This window comes from Hipposideros armiger, unplaced genomic scaffold, assembly GCF_001890085.2.
Source record: "Hipposideros armiger isolate ML-2016 unplaced genomic scaffold, ASM189008v1 scaffold_426, whole genome shotgun sequence".
Classification (NCBI taxonomy): domain Eukaryota; kingdom Metazoa; phylum Chordata; class Mammalia; order Chiroptera; family Hipposideridae; genus Hipposideros; species Hipposideros armiger.
This window is the reverse complement of record NW_017731776.1, coordinates 1,127,812-1,148,855: the sequence shown is the minus strand read 5'-3', so window position 1 is coordinate 1,148,855 and position 21,044 is coordinate 1,127,812. Positions and strand designations below refer to the sequence as shown.

General features: G+C 53.3%; 1 protein-coding gene across 4 annotated transcripts in view; it reads left to right on the top strand.

Moving 5' to 3' along the window:
* TMEM184B (transmembrane protein 184B) overlaps window positions 1-21,044 on the top strand; it is a 62,174-nt gene that overhangs the window by 32,971 nt on the left and 8,159 nt on the right. For 3 of the 4 annotated variants that reach the window (XM_019664606.1, XM_019664607.1, XM_019664605.1), the window contains 4 exons: window positions 5,372-5,619; window positions 7,150-7,315; window positions 18,903-18,993; window positions 19,491-19,566. In XM_019664606.1, coding sequence (XP_019520151.1) covers window positions 5,428-5,619; window positions 7,150-7,315; window positions 18,903-18,993; window positions 19,491-19,566 — 525 coding nt within the window. In that variant the 5' untranslated portion in view covers window positions 5,372-5,427. Of the gene's footprint in view, window positions 1-5,371; window positions 5,620-6,520; window positions 6,601-7,149; window positions 7,316-18,902; window positions 18,994-19,490; window positions 19,567-21,044 lie in introns of those variants that run through there. The other variant, XM_019664608.1, reaches the window with a different exon arrangement.

The window sequence follows — 21,044 nt, the reverse complement described above, 5'->3', positions numbered from 1 at the left end:
CAGGGGCTGCAGCCTACGCCGTCGCCGGCGACTCATGGCAGCTCAGCTCCAGGTTGCGCTGTTGTTCAGCATCTTAGCTGTAGAGGGCAGTGTCACTGGCCCTCATATGTGGGATCCAAACTGGGACCCTCTGGCATCCCAAGCTGCTCTTAACCGATGCACCACTTGGCCGGCCCCTATAGACTGTTTTGTGGTCTAGATTTTGCTGCTTCCTCGTAGCATCATTTAATCTGTTCCACTGCCCTCTGTATTTTCTGGGTACTGGTGGTTAGTTCCAGGGGCTTGGTTTGATCCCAGTTCACTTTCTGGACAAAGGTCCTTCCTAGGTGGTGCTGTGTGCTTCCTGTGCAGCCCATCAGGAGGCTCGAAGCTTCAACTTGCTGCTCCATTTTTGTGATGTTGATCTTGACTGTGAGTTCACCTGTGTGGCCTGAGCCATCCCTTATCAAATCCATTAGCCTGTGGGCGGCTAGTTAGCTCAGTTGGTTAGAGCGCAGTGCTGATAACACCAAGGTTGCTGGTTCAGTCCCCGCAAGGGCCAGTGAGTTGTGCCCTCCACAGCTATGTTGAAACAACTACTTGACTTGGAGCTGATGGGTCCTGGAAAAACACACTGTTCCCCAATTAAAAAAAAAAAACCATTAGCCTTTCACCTGGTGTTTTTTATTATCCATTGATAATCCATATCTACACTCATTATTTGTGCTAGGAGTTTAAAATGGTCATTTTTTATTCTATCATTCTGTCTTCTTTTATTAAGGGGAAATCTGTAAAGCAAAACAGCTCCCTTGTCAGTTATGTAATTACCCTGAAATATAATCGATGAAGAAACTGAGGCTCAGACATGAAGTCATTTGCCCAAGCCAGCAGGTGGTGGCGTGTGGCAGGAATCCTCTTTGGTAACTGCAGGGCTGAAGCTTGGTTATGCCATTAAAGATTCTGGCCCAAAGTCCCCACTATGTTGAAGCCTTCCCCGACCCTCTTCGCCTCTGTGGCCAAGGCAGCTGATGCTGCCGCCAGCTCCTTCATTCGGGGCACTCACCTCTCGGGCAGGGCGGTAGTGTCAGGTCTCCTGGTTACCCTTGTCACATAGAGCAGGAGTGGAGAGGAGCTGTGAGCCCAGGCCGGGTCCTCCAGTGCCCAGCACAGCCTCAGGACACGTTTGTTGAAAAGATGATTCTAGCATTTCCCCTCAAGGCCCGCTGCCATGTCTCTGGCAGAAGTGTAACATTCGGTCGATTAAGAAAATGGAATAAAAAAACAAAAGAAAACGGGGAGATCTACTACATCAGCGGTTCTCAACCTTCCTAATGCCGTGACCCCTTAACACAGTTCCTCATGTTGTGGTGACCCCCAACCATAAAGTTATTTTCGTTGCTACTCTATAACTGTCATTTTGCTACTGTTATGAATCGTCATGTAAATATCTTTGTTTTCCGATGGTCTTAGGCGACCCCTGTGAAAGGGGCGTTCGACCCCCAAGGGGGCCGCGACCCACAGGTTGAGAACCGCTGCCCTAGAGCATCTGGGGTTCTGAGCTCCATCCTGCTCGTCTTTCCCACATCAGGGTCATGAACTGCATTGAAAAAGGGGAGCCATGGGGCCGGCCGAGTGGCGTGATGGTTAAGAACTGGCTTGGGACGCCAGAGGGCCCCGGTTCGGATCCCTCATATGAGGGCCAATGACACTGCCCTCCACAGCTAAGATGCTGAACAACAGCTCAACCTGGAGCTGGGCTGCCCTGAGTCGCCAGCGACGGCATAGGCTGCAGCCCCTGTGGCAGTGGGTTGCCATGGGCTACCGTATGTAGCCAGCAGCCAGTGTGAGTGGCCAGCAGCCGCAGTGAGCGGCCGTCCAGAAGCCAGCGACTGATCTGCCTCGCCCAGGAAGAGCGCAATGATGGTGCCAACTTGGACCAGTGAAGCAACGTCCTCCACAACTAGACTGAAGAACAAAACGACAGCAGCTTGTCTGTTCCCCTTCCCCCAATTCCCCAGCACTGTTCCCTTCCCCCCAGTACCCCAATAAAAATCTTTAAAAAAAAGAAAAACAAAAAGAAAAAGGGGAGCCATGGAATTCTGAACCCCTTTCCCCAGGGGAGCAAAGGGGCTGTGCCAGGCCAATGTCCTGCTGGCTTGTGAGACCTGAGATCTTAGGTAGGCACCTGTCCTGAGTGTCAAAGGATGGGACTCTGATATCCATCCCCCTGCCCCCCAACACACACACACACACCCTGAGCAGTTGACAAGGTCTCTAGCATTGTGTGCTGCCCTGGGTCCAAGGAGCTGGCTGAGCTTTGGGAGACAGCCTTTGAGGAGTTGCCATTACCTGTCTTGGGTGCCAGAGGCCCTGCATCTGAGTCAGAATATTGCTTCAGGCACTTTGGGGGGATATTCTGTAAACCCTCAAGTCATTTGGTGCAACCCAGGGGGCTGCAAACGAAGTTCCACCTCATTTTTCTCATCTCTAAAATGGAGATAATGTTATTTCTAAGTTGCTGTGAGAAAAAAACTGGAGATAATGTTTGAGAAAGTGGTTTGTAAACCACAGGGCGGGGTGCAGCAACGTGGCGGGCTCGGTTCAGGACACAGACCTGTCCCAGCGACGTGGCCTGCCCTCCCTGCGAGGCCCTCCCTCCCCTTCCTGTGGTGGGACAGGCGTGACCACATCACTTGAGTGTGAGTGACAAAGCCCTAGAAGAAGCTGGGCCTGGAGCCTGCGGGGGTCCCCTCCTGAGGGCAGGGGCAGAGCTCAGCGGTGGCCCCTTGCTGGGGAGACTATGCAGGGGCCTCTCAGCACTGTCTTTAGACCAAAACAGCCATCACACGCCACCCTTCCTGGGAAGATGAGGGTTCAGGAGTCTTTGTACTTCCTTTGCCCCCTCACCCTTTTCAATCCCCCATGTTCGTTCATTTAATTTGGGATGATAGACAAAAATGATGATTTACAACCCAAGTCTTCTTTTTTAAGAAATGTTTCTGGCACTGGTTTTCAATTTGCAGCCATACTTACAAGAGCTATTCTTAGACTGGTCGCTGTGTCTCTTTTTCAAAGCTTGCCACCAGCCTTTATATAGACACCTTCTCCATTTTTGAGTTTCTTTATATAGACACCTTCTCCATCTTTGGTTTCTAATCTAGATACAGCTCTTGGTCGGCATGTTCAAGATCATTTATTTTTATAGGAAAATAGAAATTAAAAGGCTCTCCTAGGGTGAAACTTAGAGCTAAGAGCAGACTTGGTGTAGATGGTGGCAGAAGATGCTGGAGACATCGGAGCCGGGTAGCATGGGGAGACAGTGGGCAAAATTTCTTCATTGTCGGGTCAGGCTGTGGGCCCAGGGAGGCCCAGGGAGGCCCAGGGAAACCTCCCATCAGGATATTCTTCTGGCTGAGACTATGAGCTCAGACTTGGAAGGGACTATGAGAGGTCCTGTGGGCTACTTTTGGGGTTCAGGCTGAGGTGGTTGGATTTTGGGGTTTGGCCATTTTCTGTGGCAGCAGAGGCTCTCTGGGGCCAAGTGAACCTGTGTTGGGGACACAGGGCTGGTTGGTGGGGGATCTGGGACTTGAGCTCTGGCCAGGGCTCTTTCCACAGTGTCACACTTACCTCTTTGCATTCATTTCAGCATCCTTTAGATGTTCCTTTGGTCACATAGTACATTATTGCCAGAGGTTGTGATTCCAGCATAATCTTCTAGGATCTCTGCTGCAAAGAGATCCTGTGACTCCAGGATGGCGTTGACCAGCCTGTCAATAGGTGGCAGCACTGAAAGGGACACCTGTCAGGGCCTGGGGCTTGAATGCCCAGCTCAGCTTGGTTCCAGGCACGGCTAGCCCTCCCAGAAGCGTGGTGGGCCTGAAGGTGGCTTTGCCCTTTGACCGTGGTTCCAGCCTCTGGCCTGGCATTGGTCCTTGTTGGTAAACTTGGGAGGAGAATCCTAACAGCTCTCCCTTGGGTGACATCTGGGTTACTTTTCAACATGACATTGTTTATTAGCACGGGTACTGAAGTTGCCACTAGGAAGTTTGGGGCTGACCTGAGAGCCCATCTGGGGTAACTGGAAGTACCCTGGATGCCGTCCTCTGTCCTACGCACCCGTCTTTACTTTCTCACCCAGAACCTTCCTTCATGTTAGTTTCCTCAACTCTGTTCTTTGCTTTTCTGTGACGTACCTCACATTCCTTTGGAAATAAGCAGTGAAAATCAATAGATAATACAAGTAGATCGTATAAATGGCCCCTGTGCTGAGCTTGGTGCTGGGGATTCCAAGATGGAAATATGGTCTTGCCTCTAAGAGCAGACAGCTTTAGGAGGATAAACATGAGCGGATGACAGAACCGTGTTATGTGTAACAACAAAGGTGTGTAAAATGGGTAGAAGTATCTGATTGGAGGATGTGTGTGGAGCAGGCATTCAAGAAGTGACACAAAGTGAAGGAGCACAAAGTGGGAAGGGCCACAGTCCGCAGTACAGCACAGCTGGATGGTGAGGGTGTCAGCCACTGGGGAACGTGGGGAGACATGGCAAAGAAAAGGCACAGGCCCCTATGGGAGGCAACCTCTGCGATCAGGTGGTCTTGCTAGACTGGGAATGGAAAGAGGTAGTTACTGAGCACCTGCTGTGTGCCCGGCACCCTTCCCAGTGCTAGAAGTCCAGCTGGGAGCAGAACAGAGCCCCTGCCCGCGGGGAGCTTGTGTCTGCTGGAAGAAGGCAGACAGTTAACAAATACGGGAGTGAACAGTTTGTCAGATGGAGTCAGATGGTAGTGAGTGCTCTGGAGAAAAGCATGGAAAGGGGTTAGGGGCACCTGGGGTGGGGGAGGGGTTGGCACGTTTTGGGGGGCGGTCAGGGCAGAGACCCAAGGAAGTGCTGAAGTGAGCCGTATGGCTGGGCAGAGAGACGGCCTGTGGCAGGAGCAGGCTTGGCACGGGCAGGGGCCAGCAGGAGGCCCGTGTGGCTGGAGTGGAGCGGAGGGAACTGTAGGAGATGAGAGGTGATCAAAGCCACAGAGGGCCCGTCAGCAGGCTTGTGGGTGTTGTCAGCTATGGTAAAGATGGCGGCTTCTACTCTGAAGGGAGCTTTGGGAGAGATTTGAGCAGGAGGGGCCCAGCCTGGCTAACGTAGTAGGAAGCTCACACGGCTGCAGTGTTGGGACTGGACTGGATGACAGGCACGAGGACAGAAGCAGAGAGACTGACCGGTCAGGAGCCTGTTCCATTAATTTAGGGGAGACACAGGGGTTGGGCCAGGGTGACACATGGTGAGAGTCTGGGAATGTTCTGAAGGTGGACGCAGAGACCAGGAACATTCTTTGTAACCCTGCCGCTTGCCCTTGGAAGAGGCTAACCTTGTGATTTCCTCTGTCTAGGCCCTCTTCGATTACTCCCAGGGTTTCTCTCAGGGAGCCCCCTGCTGCCAGGCACCATGACGGTGAGGGGGGCCCCACTGGCCCCGGATCCAGCAGCACCCACAACCGCAGCAGCCTCGCCCAGTGTCTCCGCAACCCCTGAGGGCAGCCCCACGGCCGTGGAGCAGCCTGTGTTTCTGATGACAACTGCTGCTCAGGCCATCTCTGGCTTCTTCGTTTGGACGGCCCTGCTCATCACCTGCCACCAGGTACTAAGGCCAAAGAACCCCTGAAGACCCTCTAGAAGGATCCTGAGAGGTTTCTAGTCCAACACAGTATTAGTTAAGCTAGAACAGGGTGCTGCAGTAGTAAATAAACCCAGAAGTCTCCCAGGCTCCACTCGGTAGAAGTCGGTTTGCTCACAGCCCAGCCCAGCCCAGTACAGGTCAGGCTCCATTTTGTGGCTCCAGCGTCGTGCAGCTTCAAGGCATCATCCCTCTGACCACTACAGGAGGACATGTGGGGAAGGCACTCTGTATATTTTACCATCTAGATCCAGAAATGACACTCGTCGCTTTTGCCTGCCTTCCATGGGCCTGAACTGATCATGTGTCCAGCCTGAGCTACAGGGAGCCTGGGAACTGTGCAGGGGCACGTGGATGTCAGTGACCCCTTTGCACATGAGAAAATGCGCCCCAGAGAGGGAGGAGGGAGGGGACTAACCTAGTCACACACAGGTCAGTGGCAGCGCTGGGACAGAAGCCCAGTCTCCCATCCCGCAGTGCTCACGGCCCCAGGGGAACGTGCCCTGGCTGCCTGAGGGAGGAAGGCTTTGCCCAGGGAAGACGGGAGGCTGAGCCCTTCTGGGTCCCCTGTCAGCTCCCTGCCTGCTGCTCTGTGTTCCCCGTCCCTTCTAGAACCCGATTGCTTTCCAGGCCGTTGGCTCCTAGCAGACAGGGAATATTTTGTTCTCTTCCTCTGAGCCCTGGGCTCGGCTGGGCCAAGTGTGAAGTCATGAGAGCTGAGACGTGAGACTTGGGCTGCTGGGACCGACGATCACGGCTAGAGCGGTTCTTGGCATTTGGTGTAGCTTTTATTTCCCCCCCTGCTTTCTAAAAACCGCATTTCATTCTCCCAACTCCCCAGTGAGGCGGCAGCGCTGCCTCTGTTCACCAGATGGGAAAATGAGACACAGGATGAGGACATCACTGCAGCCTCCCAGCCAGGAAGCACTTCCACCCTCCATAGCAGTGAGGGTCCCATCTGTCCCCCCCTCCACACCATAAGTTAGTTTTGGGATGGTGCGGGGGAGCACCCACCCGGACACTGGCGTTTTAGCTCCGTGCCCCAGGGACTAGGTGTTTTGGAAGGTGGGGGCCAAGAGGACACACAGTGAAAGCCACCACACAAGCCTGGCCATGCATGTGGGTCCCCAGGGAGCTTGTTACAACTGGATTCCCGCTGGTCCTCGACTCTGATTTGGACAGTCTTGGGTATGGTCTCATGACCTCCCATGCCTGTGAGGCCGGTCTTGGCGCCAGCAGTGCACCCCACAAGCTTCATGCACCCCTTGGTTTGATGCCCACAGCAACCTCACACCAGAAGGTTCATCATCCCATTTTACAGAGGAGGACGCTGGGGCTCAGGGCTGAGTAACTCGGTCACAGAGTTAGGAAGTGGCAGAGCTAGAGGTGCCTTTGGTAGGCCCCTCCCACTTGGAGCCAAAGGCGGAGGCGGGCTGGTGAGGGGCGGGGCTGCGTGAGGGGCGGGGCTGCGCTGAACGGCCCCTCTGCCCCCAGATCTACATGCACCTGCGCTGCTACAGCTGCCCCAACGAGCAGCGCTACATCGTCCGCATCCTCTTCATCGTGCCCATCTACGCCTTCGACTCCTGGCTCAGCCTCCTGTTCTTCACCAACGACCAGTACTACGTGTACTTCGGCACCGTGCGCGACTGCTATGAGGGTGAGGATGGCGTGCGGGCGGGGCGCCAGGGAGGGCCTGGGACGTGGCTGCACACCCCCTCCTGCCCCGCATCTGGGAGCCGGAAGCCCCTCTCCAGGCTCCTCCTCGCGGGGCCTGCCACCCCTCCCTTCTTTACCCACGGCAGGGTTTCCATCCAGGCCCAAATCGACAGATGTAGCCAGAATCTCACTTTTGTAGTGTGGCTCCCAAAATCTTACCTGGAAGCAGGGACCCTGCACCTGTGTCTCATTTCTCAGTTCTGGGGTATCTCAGATTGGGGGGTGGGGTGGGGCAGCAAATATTAGCTGTCCGTTTGTGGATAGAAACCCCAGGTACAGTCGGGTCCGGGTTTATCCAGGGGCCCGGAGCTGGCAGGGCTGAGCCTCCCTTTCCATGTGTCTTAGTTCTGAGAGCTTTGTCCCAGGAGGAGCTCCCCTGTGCGACCCAAGAAGGCTACTCACTGTGTCCTGGGAGCCTCTGTTCTTGTGTGTGGTGTACAAGCACCACCCGCTGTGGTACTGAGCTCCAAGCAGGACCCTGCCTGCCCTCCAGGAGTCTGTGCCACCACGGGAGACAGGGATGCTCTCTCCCTGGGGCCCAGCAGTCCTGGCACAGCTCCCTCCCAGGGCGCAGGGAGCTGACCCTTAGAGAATGAGTTGGTGCCTGTTAGGGACAGGCTGAGGAGGAGAATCCATTCTGGGCAGACAGGAGAGCTAATCACAGGGTAAGAGAGGAGTCCCAGTGTGCCCAGCCTGGAGGTGGGGGAAGTTGTGAGGGGCACCCCGGTCATCAGCTAGAGAGCAGATTGCCCCAGGAGGTAGAAACAGGGACATGCACAGCCTTGCAGGCCATATAGAGAAATTTAGATCTTTCTTACTGTTGATGCATAAAAATATGATGTGGTGGGAAATTGCAGGTTAGAAAAATCTCCATGCAGAGAGTGGGTGAAGGAGGGAGAGGAGAGGTAGAGGCCCCAGGACAGGTCACAGGCCAGTGGTGCCCGGGCCTGTGCCCCAACAGGTCAGCAGGGTTGGGGAGGAGGGGTCCTTGAATTCAAGATCCCCACACTGATGCTCACCGTCCTCTTACGGTGTGCGTTTTCCGGCCCCCTTCTGCACCTGCACAGCTGGTTTCTGGTGGAGTGACCAGACGTGGTTTTCCTTATGCTGCGTCCAAGCAGCTCTGACCATGACCCATTGTCAGCTTCCTGGCCTGGGAGGGCTTTGTCCTTGGCCCTGGGCTTCATGGATATTGGGGTGCAGTATGCTTGTGCCCTGAGAAACTGGAGTCCATCTTCCTGTCTCACTTTGAACCTGCGTGTCCCTGGGGACTCACAGGCGCAGGAAATTCCTTTGGACTTGGCGAGGAAGTCCAGGCGCCTAGCACTGCGTCCTGCCTGCTCCCCCAGCCACACTGGCCTCCTCTCTGACCTGGGCACATCAAGTGTTTGCCCAGTGCCTGCGGAACTCTCCTCTGGCCTCCTCCTCCTCCTCCTCCTCCTCCATCTTGACTCCAGTGTCTCCTCCCACTCACTCCTGCTCCCAGCACCCTGTCCTTGTCCTCATGGCCTTACCATGGTTGGCAGTTAAGCGTGTGCCTGGTTTCTGCTCTTCTTCCTGAGTGGACCGTTCGATCTGTGAGAGCAGGAATGGGTGGAGAGCCAGTGCTGACAGAGCCAGGCACATGATAGGTGCTCACTCGTCCCATATTTTTTGAACGAATAAGGGACTTTATAAAACACCTGCTGTGTGCCTTGTATTCATCCACATGGGACCTCATTGAATTCCTGGGCAGGTGTCCCTGCCCGGCCCTGCCAGGTGAGAATGGCTAAGGCCAGGCAGGGACTTGCTCAGGGTGGAACTGGTGCCTGATGTTCCTGGAAGCAGCAGAGTCCCCAGGGAAACCTCTGGGTACCTGGGGAGCCGCAGAGGCTGAGGCTGGAAAAAGTGGGGCCGAGAATCCTTTTCTGTTCAGCTGCCAGCCTCCCATGGGTACCCAGGAGCAGCCTCTGCCCACTCGTTCCTTCAGAAGCAAAAAGCTGTTCCCTGCCAAGGGGGCCTCTCCTGTGTGGTTGGGGTTAGGAGACAGGCCTTGAAGACTGGGGCGCCTGGCAGAAGGGGGGGGCACAGCCAGGGAGCCACCGTACCATCCTCACTCTGTGCCCCAGAGGCAACAGCAGATGGTTGGCGGCTCCCCCCCACTCCAGAAGCCTCTTTGTTCAGGCCCTGCCTGTCCCGACCTTCCTCCCAGCCGAGCCAGTAAAGGTCCTCGCGTGAAGCCTGCATCTCCTAGCAACGCTATTGTCCGCTCAGCCCCTCCCAGGGAGTTTACAAACAGCGCCGCAGCTGCCCTGAAGTCCAGGCTGCTCTGAATTCACCAGCTTGTGGTCTCTGAGATGGTGGCTTGGCCCTTGCTTTGCCCTTTCCTGCACCTCTGCTCCGCACCTCAGACCCTTTCCCATTGTTCTTTTATCTACAAGTGCTGTGGCCGCCTGCCCCTGCAGGGCTGGTGATGGGTGTCCCGTACAGTTCAAAAGCCCGCCCCCCTGCCCCCCTTCGTTCACATTCCCACCCTTCCTCCTCATTCTGCCCAGACCCTGGAAGGGGCAGGAATTGGCTGGGTCGGGGAGTTCTTACTTCAGACGCAGCTAGCCCATGCGGAAGCCCCCCAGAGCCAGCTGGCCGCTCTGCTGGCCATTGGGCAGACATTTGCTTTTTTTTTTTGACAAAATTAAAACAACTAAAATTTTGCTTTTATTAAAGTCATAGATGCATATGGTTAGAACATGAAACTGCCCTAACCCCTCCTCACTGTCAACCAAGTTCAATGCACTTTCAACTCTTTAAACTGGCTCCCCTCCCCGCTGAATAACCTAAAAATAGGCTTGTACTGTTGTGTCTTGATTTTTCAATTTTATGTAGTGTTACGTAGTGACTTCCTACTGTGGAAGGTTTTTGACTTGGGTACTTAACCTCCACCTATACGTACCCACCCACACACAGTTTTCTTTCCTTCATCTTTTCAATGTACACAATTTTTTCTAAGACTTCATTCCATGTTTGCATTGTTACAAGTCTGTAAAAATTGTTCCAAGCTGAGCCTGAGACGACGTTTCCTTGTACAACTTTGCTTTTCCTCTGCTTGCTACTTGTCTTGCTTTTGAGTTTGCTCCGTTTTCTATGGATCTGTCATTCATTTATCCCCAGACGCTTCACTGAGTAAAAGAAAGCCCTCTCTGAAGTCAGACACCTCAGTTCACCTGTTCGCTCCGGGCTTTCCCTCAGTGGCGTTCCTCCTGGAGCTCTGCCCTTCCTGCTGGGTCCCGACAGGCGACAGGCGGCCTCCGGGCTTCCTGCTGGTCAGCTGAGGTCCTGGGTCTTTCCTCCACCATCGTCCTGGGAATCCTGGCCCCCTCTCCTGTGCTGAACCACCTGTTCCCTGGAGGCCATTTTCCTCTTGTTCGTGTGCTCTCTCTCCTTTTGCTTAGAGCTCATCGTCCAGGAACTTCCTGAGAAAAAGGATGCATGGGAGTTCTGTGTTTTGAAATCTGAAAATTTTCTGCAAATACCTGTGTTATATTGTTCTATTTGATTCGTTTTCAATGGGAATACAATTCTAAGTTGGAAATCATTCCCTCTCTGCATTTTGAAGACATGTTTCTCACTGCCCTTTTAGTTTCCACTGTTCTGGAAAGTCTGCTGGATTCTGATTCTTTAAGGGTTTTTTTTTTTTTTTTTTTAGCTGAGCCATCCTGCCACCTGTTGGCAGCTCAGCGGCAACTCAGCTCAGGCCGGGCATCGAACCGCTGTTGCTCAGAGCTCGCACTCTTGCGCGAGCTCTTAACCAGCTGAGCCACTCAGCTGGCCCTCTAAGGTTTTTTTTGTTGTTGTTGGTTTTTTTAAGGTTTTATTGGGGAATTGGGGAAGCGGAACAGCCAAGTTGTTGTCCTTCAATCTCAGTTGTGGAGGGCGCAGCCAGCTCAGCTCCAAGTCCAGTCACCATCCAGCTGGCTGCCCGTTGGCAGCTCAGGGCAGCTCAGCTCAAGGTGCTGTGTTCAATCTTAGTTGCGGGTGGGTGCAGCCACCATCCTATGCAGGAATCGAACTGGAAACCTTGTTGTTAGAAGCACGTGCTCTCACCAGCTGAGCCATCCTGCCACCTGTTGGCAGCTCAGCAGCAGCTCAACTTGGGTGCAGCTCACTGGCCCATGTGGGAATCGAACCAGCGACCCTATTGCTCAGAGCTTGCGCTCTTAACCAACCGAGCCACTCGGCTGGCCTTGGATCCTGATTCTTACTGTCTGTGTGTGACCTGCCTTTTTTGCTGTTACTTTCAGGATCTTTATCCCCAATGTTCTGAAATCTCACGAGAGGTGGGATGTTCATGGTGTGGGGTGGCTGGTGGCCCCTTCACTGTGGAAACTCATGTCCTGAGGTCTGGGAAATGTTCTTGTATGTTTCTTTGATAATTTCTTCCCCTCCACTTTATACTCCCTTTCTGGAATTCCTTTTAGTAGGATGTTGCACTTCTGGATTGACTTGACCTTCAAATAATTTCCTTTACCATTTTCCAACTTTTTTTTTTGTTCTATTTTCAGGAGCTTTAAAAAAAAATCTTTACCTTTGAGCTTTTCTGCAGAACGTTTTATTTTCTTTATCATGTTGTAAAATGTCAGGCACTCTTCCCTGTTCTTTTCTTATAGCGCCTTGTGCTTGGCGTTGGATAGAGTTATCTGTGGGAGCTATTGAAGTTTTCTTCTATTTCCTGCATTATCTCTGTCTCCTGACTTCCTTTCCCCAGTTTGTTTTCTTTGGTCTTTGACCTTTGTGTTGGAAGCTGTCCTCAAATGTCTGGTGTCCTTGGCTATTCTTCATATTTAAGAATAGGGTTTACACTGCTGCGCCTCCCCGTTGGGTGATAAGGACACGGAGCATTTCCTCTGCCATTTTTATGTAGTGGTGGGGACAGGCACCAAATGAAGATGTTTTGATTCTGGGCCTGTTTCCCCAGAGAAGAATGTTCTCGTCTCCGGCCTGGGAGGTGGAAGCTGAACAGGCTGAGTTAAAGGTGTAGATGGGGAAAGGGACCCGTGGTATTCAGACCTCATCTGTATTTTCTGCAAGTCTCCTCATTGCTGCCCTCAGCTGGGCCAGGTTCCCTGAGGACATAGCCGTTTCAACCCATCTGGAAAGGAAAATCCCAATAGCGCCACATGGAGACTTGTAGCCAAGTTTCCCGTTTGCACCCTCGCCCACCGCCATCAGAACGGCCTGGTATGTCCAGTTCTAGGGCTTCTCACTAGCTCCTCCCCTCTAAGTCAGTGACTATGCTGCGTCTTCTAGAGCTTTTGTCGACAGCGCTTGTCAACCTCAGCTGCCTCCAGTGCCATCTCCTTGTCTTTGAAGGTTTGTAGTTTTCTGCCCATTCATTCTCATTTTATTGGCATTCCAGGGGGAGGGGGGGAGAGAGGAGATGAACCCCTTGAATTGGTGGTAGTATTGCCAGTTTTCAAGGAGAAGGCCAAATCTCAGGGAAGTAAATGGCCTGCCCAGGGTCCCACTGCTCATGTATCTACCATCTGGTGAGGGCTGTAATGCACACAGCAATTCACACAGCGGCCGGATGTGCCTGGCAGAAGGTGAAGGGGTGGAGACCAGCACGTTTACCTGCATTTAGTGTTTGATTGTAGTCAGGGTTGGGGGTGGCCCCTAAAGAAGACTCTGAGACAGCCCCCGGGAGCTCTGTGATCAGAGAGGTGCAGGAGGGCCAGAGTTCAGAGGAGGGAGATGGCTTCCATGTTGCTTTTTGCAGGCTGTTCTCTCAATGTTTGTGTGGCATGTCACAGTTTTACCACATATTTTTTATTACCGTTAGCGCATTCTCACCTCCCAATTACCTGGTGGAGTGTATATTATCATCCCCATTATGCAACTGTGAAAAAAAATATTCGAGGAGACTAAGAAACTTGCCCGATTTCCCAGAGTGTTGCCCAGAGGCCAGACTCACCCTGGGCCTCTGAGTCCTGAGACTTGCTCTGTGCCAGGCTTAGTGAAGAGGCACAGGACAAGCTTCTCCCCAGGAAAATTATGAACACTTGTTAGGGGAAGAGAGTTTACGTGCATGAAAGAAAAAAAGAAGGATGCTTCATTCACCCGGTTTCAGATTTTGGACAAACTTAGCTTCCTGGAATCTAGCCCCCAATGAAACGTCTTCCTAGGTGGAGAGAGTACAGCCACGAGGAACCCAGCCAAGGGCCACACACACAAGGCCACGTAAAGCCTAAAAGGCTGGTGTGCTGCCAGGAGGACTCGTTGTCTAAGAGTGGCACTAGCTGGCTGTGACTCTGACAGAGACAGGAATTACAAAAGCGCAATCAATCAGAATAAAACAAGATATTCAGAAGAGACCAGGAGAAGATTTTCGTAGATCAGAAATGGCAAGAAGCAGCCGTAGGATCGACAAAGGACAGAAAAGCCACGAGGGAGGAGGAGAGAACAGCCGTGGGAGCGGCTCAGAGTCTGGGGTCATTTGTGTCGGGGCAGAGCCCCTGCCACCAAGGCTGGGTAGCTCATCGTATCTGTTACTGTCCGTGGTGATCATTGATCACCAAAAAAGGGAAAAAGAATGTTCTCAGGCACCTATTTACTGAGCAGAGATTTCTGTCCAAAGTGACCGAAATTAAGTTTTCCAGGCTCATCCATAAGTTATCTGAAATATGGACTGCTCCAAGTCTTTCCAAATAACTGAAGTGTGTCTGTGTAGCAAAGATGGCTAAGCCGAGAGGCTGGCTTTAGGTGCTGCAGGTATGTGGAGGAGGTGACCTTGGACTGGCCAGGTACACCCAGGGTCATTGAGATTCTGCACACAGTAGGTGCCCAGTTGTTGAACAGACAAGTGTGCCTGCCTTACCTGTAGCAGGGAACTTGTGAGGACTCCTGATAAGGGGGGCTGCTGGCAAGGATGACTGGGGTGAACTTAGTGGATCCTCTCTTGAAGCCCTGGGGGGCCCTCAAGGCTATGCTGTTGGAGGTGTCTATTCAGGGGCAGGCTGGGAGGGAGGCTGGGTGGAGAGCAGCGGCTTGGACCACAGCCTTCTGTCGAGGCTGCTTCTGGTGAGAGAAGCTGCCAGCGAGGAAAGAAAGCCTTGAGTCTCGGAGTTGGAAGGAACCTATACAGTGTCAGCTGCTCGGAACGCCTCTGCTAAGAGACTGCCTAACCTCTGATTGCATGCTTCCACTGGCAGAGAACTCACTACCTTTTATCTCTGAAGACGGCCTGTTAGAAATGATTTCTTCTACTAGGCTGACTAGGCTGAAGTCCTAGTAGACAGGACCAGGTGGGTCCTGTCTGATCTTCTGGACAGTCACCATCACTTAGATGCAGAGAGTGACCCCTAGTATCTTCCCTCCAGGCCTCAAAGATCCAGTACAATCCTCATTTCATCTCCATCTTAGTCCTTCTCTCCTGATTGTGTGCATTTGTCTTTAGTTCGTTTAAGATTTGGTATTTAGGATGGGGCAGAAAGTTCCAGGTACCTGATTGTCTAGGGCAGGGCAGAGAAAGAAAGAGAGACCACCCCTTCCCTCATACTCGATGCTCCTCCCTGGCCTGGAGGGCCTGGTCTGTGGGTGCCTTGGTCACTTACATGTGTCCTCAGGGCCTAGCACAGAGGCTGTAGTGAGTATTTAGGGAGGTACAGTTATTATGTTTCCTGGGGCCTCCCCAGGGGACCAGAACTGGAACCGTGGTCAGAAGGGTGGTCAAGTGACAATGCTGCTGGCTGAGAACCCATTCCTAATTGTTTTTGCTCTTTTTATGTCCAGGGCCAGCGTGTCTTTGTGTTTGTTCCTGGGGTGTGCGTTTTCGTTAAGTTGTCCATTTTAAACACCCCTGCTGGGGTGTTGGGGGTGGTGTTTAACATGGCTCTGTCATTTCCTAGGAAGGAATTGATTTGTCCAGATGGCCCAGTGGGTCTGGTGTGGGCTGGTTGAGTCATCCTGAGGAGATTCTGTCTTATCTCCCTTCTCTGAGAATGTATGTTATTGACTCACTAATGACTCTTTAAAGGAAACCGTCAACACGTTGGTTACTCTGCAGACTGGCTGGCCCCAGAGCCCTGTTGAAAGGTCAAGAATCTTGAGTTGAGAGGTGGATGAAATTTGACACGTCTGACCAGTTGAATGCAGAGCCTGACCACAGGATGCAGGAGGGTGCTGATGTCTGTGATGCAGGAAAGGATGTGAGCTCAGACACCAGGCTCTTCTCAGGAGTGGATTACAGGACTCCCCAGCTTGGAAGGGCGGTTCCACGTGGAGGGGGCTGGTGAATTTTGGCCCCTGTGGGTTCTCTGGAGGGTTTTATCTTTGGGAACTGGAAGTCTGATCACCTTGGGGAGGGTGTAGCTTCCCAGCCTGTGAGCGGGCTGAGCTCCTGAGCACAGAGCTGAGTGTAGGCTTACCTGCCTGCTCTGCCTCTCCGCCTCACCTGGAGCTGTGGCCTGTGTCCATCCTTTTATGCCTTCTGTGATGACTGAGTTTGTGTAAGTGCTGGGGCCTCTGGTAGTTGTTGGGGGGAGGCCTCAGTTCCTACCTGCAAGGAGTTTACAGTCTCGAAGAAACAATACACACCATGGACTGCTCAGTGTGAGCTCAGCCTGATCTAAGCCCCGCCCCCCCCCTCATAGCAGCCCCTTGAGGAAGGGGCTCTTGTTATCCCCAGCTTAGAGATGAGGAAACTGAGGCACGCAGTGCTTAAGAAACTTGCCTGAGACCACACAGCTCCTAAATGGTGGGACCATGACCCAGGCAGGCTGCCTCCACGGTTCATGGCTTTCCTGCTACTTTATGCTGCTGCTTGTACTGGAAGATCAGATGAGCAGAGAGATCGTGACCTGGGAGGTGAGCATGGCAACAGGACAGAGGAGGCCACCGAGGAGGACGCGGCATCTCAGCTGGGTCTGCCTCTGGGAGTTAGCGGAGGGATCAGAATGTGCCCCTGTGGGGAAGCGTCAGAGATCATGGCATATCCTGGGAACTCCCAAAGTGGGTTTATGTGCATTCCATTACTGTGGCTGTGTAAATAACTACCCCGAAACAGACTGGCGTAGAACAACCATTTATTTGTTCACGGATAGTGCGGGTCGGGCATTTGGACAGGGCATGGTGGGGGTTTGTCCTGCTCTGTGGTACCTGGGTCTCAGCTGTGGAGCCCCAAGGCTGGAGAGGAATCACCTGAGGTCTGGTTCATTCTCGTGTCTGGCGATTGATGCTGGTGTCACCAGGGGGCCTCAGTTCCTCCCACACGAGCCTCTCCCTGTGGGCCCAGCACGTGAGCTAGCTTGGGCTTCTTCACATGATGACGGGGTCCAAGGGCAGGTGTCTCTGGAGGGAGAACCAGAGGACAGAGGCCTCTTTTAACCCCAACATCAGAAGTCACAAAGTGTCACTTCCGCTGTAGTCACCCTGGTCCACTCAAATGCAAGGGAGAGAACGAGGCCCCATCTCCCAGTGGAGCAGTGTCAGAAGGTGTGGCCATCTTTGGAAAATACCATCGGCCACAATATAGCCGGACCCAGCTTGGGATGGACACATCCATTCTACTTGGCCTTGTGTGGTTTTGGACAAAGGTCATTAGCAGGCTGACCCTGGATTTGGTTTGATGTAGCCTCCCCTCCCCCCAGATACCTTACAGTTCTTGTCAGTGATGAGTGATCTGGAGCTCAGTGCAGATGCCTGCAGTCACCAGACATCCTGAGCTGCTTCTGTGCCAGGCAGGGTCCTCAGTCCTGTCAGGGGACACTGGCCCTGAGGAAGGCAGGCAGACAAACAGCAATGGCCACGACAGCACTGAGAGAGCACTGCTGAGCGCCAACCACTCTTCCGAACACTGCATACTCACTTCAACCTCACAGGCACCTGTCGAGAAAGGTACTCCCGTTATCCCCCATCACCCCTCATTTAACAGATGAGGGAACTGAGGCACAGAGCTGCTCACAGCTAACCTGTGGCAGACCCAAGTGACACACCCTCTGCCAAATGTCTGTAGGACAGTCATAGCACAGTGTGGTAGGGGCTACGTACAGGTCATGTTTATAGAGGGTGCTGCCTGAGGGCGCCCCCCGCCCCCAGCTGGACACTGTCGCCCTTAATAGGTTAGAGCAACTTAGTGGTGTAAGCACCCCAAATATGCTTTTCCCAAATTGCTTTTCCAACTTTGGCCTAAAACTATTGCCAGGATTTTATGTGCTGCAGTGGAAGTTCTACACGGCGTCCGCACATCAGCAGGTCCCTGGGTGAGAAAGCACTGTCCCAGGGTGGTGGCCAGGGACTTCTCAGGGCGGCTGGTGTCTGACGGGTTTTATGGGTGTTAGGAAAGCAGAGGGAGGGACGCCCCAGGTAGTGGGAACAGCCAGTGCAAAAGCCTGGCGGGTACAACAACCAGCCGAGGGAGAGAGGGACATCTGGTGCTGGCTGGGAAGGGATGTGAGGGGCCGGCAGGCACCGAGTCACCCGTCCAGAGACCTTGAGTGCCAAGCCGCGGGGCTGCAGCAGGGAGCCTGGAAGGCCTTTGTGCTGCAAGGGGTGGCAGGATCAGATGAGAAGGAGCCCTCCCTGAGTTCATTTTGACCTTCCCCTTGGCCTTGCGCCTTCACTGGACACCTTTCCTCGCTCCCCTGCTCTTGGCCCCTGATCTTCCTCCTGCACCCTTCCCGTATGGTGTCTTCTCCTCCACTCTCTTATTAACTCCTCTCCACACTCTCTTTCCTCGCTCCTGGCACATCCCTTTGCTTCTAGCACCCTGCAGGCAGTCACCTTCATTTTGCTGACCCCACAGAAATCCTCTGACCAGGAGACCGATTACAGTGTATTGCTATATTTTTAGCATAGCGTTTACAACATAGCTCTCTGCTGTTGGTCGCTGTTGCAAATTCTGTGTGTCTTTGTGGGGATGTCCAGCCGCGTCCTGATTTAGAATGAGCTGGCTCAGCTTCGCAAGACATTTGTGCTATATTTCAAGCACCTCTTATATGTTTGGTGATAGATTATAGTGCTGTGAAGATTAAGGAGTACTGCAGGTTGTTGCATGGATAAAGGTTCTGCTGTCTTACTCGTGCTTAGAATTTCTCCTGAGATCCCTCTGGAGAATGTTTTATTGTTATTTTGTTGCACAAGTGTGATCCATAATACAAACAGAAAAGTGCATAAAGCTAATAAGTAATTATAAAGCCAATATCCTTGAACCCTGGAGTGTGCACACTGCCAGCTCCCCCAAGCTCCCACTGTGCCCAGCCTGACTTCCCAGCCTCCGGCCTCCATACACAATCCTGAATTTTGTGGTCACCACTTTCTTGCTTTTCTTTACGGAGTGACCAGTAGTGTGCGTAGGCATCCTCCCTACACAGCACGATTTATCTTTGCCTGGTTTTGATTGCAAATGGAATATTCACCGCGTGGGTTCTCATGTGTCTCAGGGCTCCCGGTTGCTGGCTGTGACTGTGGTTCTTCACTTTCATTGCTGTTTAGAACTCTGCTGTCTGTTTACCCACCCTGTTGATGTGAGTGGTTTACTGTGGACACTTTTTTCACAGCCTTGGTCATCTACAATTTCCTGAGCCTGTGCTATGAATACCTCGGGGGAGAAAGTTCCATTATGTCAGAGATCAGAGGGAAGCCCATTGAGTGAGTAGGAAACCCCCTGGCGCCTCCCGCACCAGCCCACCCCTTTCCTGGGCCTGGTGTTCTTTGAGCTGCCCTGGTGGCAGCTGGACACACAGACCTTTTCTGCCCTTGACTTTGACCTGCTGTGCCTTTCCTGAACTTCCCGAGCAAGGCCATTCATTGGGACTCTTGGAAGGGCCTCTCCGGCTCTTTCTCCTTCTCTCGCTTCCCATCCTTTCCTGTTCGCCTGTTTCTCCCTCTTACAGTTTTTACATTCTTTTCAGTTTGGTTGGTTACCCCCAAGGCCCATGCAGCCCTGCTCCCTCAGGCTTTGCACAGCTGCAGACACTCTCCCTGTGCTTGACCTTGGCTTCAAAGGCTGCCTGGGACCTCTGCCCCACCCTCACCCCACCCTGCTCCACCCTGGCTTGTCTTGATGTGAGGGGGGGGGCTCCCCCAGTTCCACCTTTCCTGAGTCCTAACTCTGCTCACCATCCCCTCTCTGCTGCCTCTTCCAGGTCCAGCTGTATGTATGGCACATGCTGCCTCTGGGGAAAGACATACTCCATCGGATTCCTGCGGTTCTGCAAGCAGGTGTGTGTTCCCAGCAACTGCCCGGGCCAAGAGTTGCAGGCTGGGGACCAGGAGCCAGGGTCTGTGTCTTGGAGCAGCAGCTGCAGGGGCCGTGCTGCGCCTGGTTGACAGAGTGGCATAGGCAGGCATAAGGCCCGGAGGACCCTGCTGTAGGCTACCCTGGCTGCCCTGGGCCCCACCTGTGGAGCGCCCTTTTCCTGTGAGGCACCCCAGGCCCCAGCACCCACTCCCCAAGCGGTTAATGATGTCCCTGCATTAGCAGGGTTTGCTCATAGGGGCAGCGACAGGTGTCCTGGGAGTGTGATGCAGCCTTGGGCAAGAAGTGGTCCCAGACTCCTGCCCGTTTTGACCAAGTCTTGGTGTGTGTGAGAATCGGGGAACTGCACGAGGGTTCTAGAATCTCAGTTTGGAAACTTCTCATCAGCTGGAGCTAGAAGGAAGGAGGGTAGGGTGTCTACATTAAAGATACATGACCAAACAGGCCTGCGCTGTCTCTGGCCTGTTCCCCGTTTCCCAGTTGGCAGCCCTACAGTCGGTTTGCTCAGCACACCCTGTGGTCTGCAGTCGTCTGGGGAGAGGCCGTGCGGTGCTGTGGTTACGTGCATGGGCCTGGGTGTCTGACCATCTGAGTTTGGTTTCTCGCGTCTCCTCTGACTAGTGACCTTGGATAAGTTCCTGAACGTCTCTGAGCCTTAGTTTCTTCTGTACCATGGACATAATGATACTTATCTAAGCGATGGTTTAAGGAACAGGTGAGGTAGTGGATGGAGAGTGGTAGCACGGTGCTGGCACGAAGCCCACTGTTTCTTGTTCGGGGAGGGAGAGTCAGGTGTCACGTCCAGCCAGCACAACCTTGGCTTAGTCTCCTCTGGGGCTCCTGTCAGCCCGCCACCATCTCCGAGAGTAGTCACGAGGGGAAATGAAACCCACAGCCCATCACTGGCCAGCCGGAGGTCCTGGCTTTCTGCTCCTTCTGTGCAGGGCCACTGCCCGCCCCATAGGCACACCCACAAAGCATCTACCTGGACGTGCCAGGTCTCCAGGACTGATTCCACATCTTCCTTCCCTAGGGTGCTTCTAAATTCAAAGCCTCCCCACTGGACCTGCAGGGAAAGAGTTAACACCATCCTGGCTTCAGGGTGGGGCCTTTCAGAGCCATTGTTTACCAGTGGGTTTGGCTGGGCCTCTCTGTGACTCACTGCCTTCTTTGATGATTATGTTGTGTACAAAGTTTTGATCCCATGATGCCTAGCTCCAGTTGCCTCCTTGTAAATCATTCCCAGCCCTGTGGGCTCGGATGTTCCGCTCTTGTTCCTGGAGGTGGCAGGGAGAGGTAGTGAAAGGAATGAGAACGAAAGAAACCTGTGCACACCTTTCCCATGGTGGAGCGCGAAGGGCAGCTTTGTCCCAGAGGCAAAGGATCTGAACCTCCTGGACAGTGTGTCACCTCTGTCACTTCCGCTTCTCTGTGCCTCAGT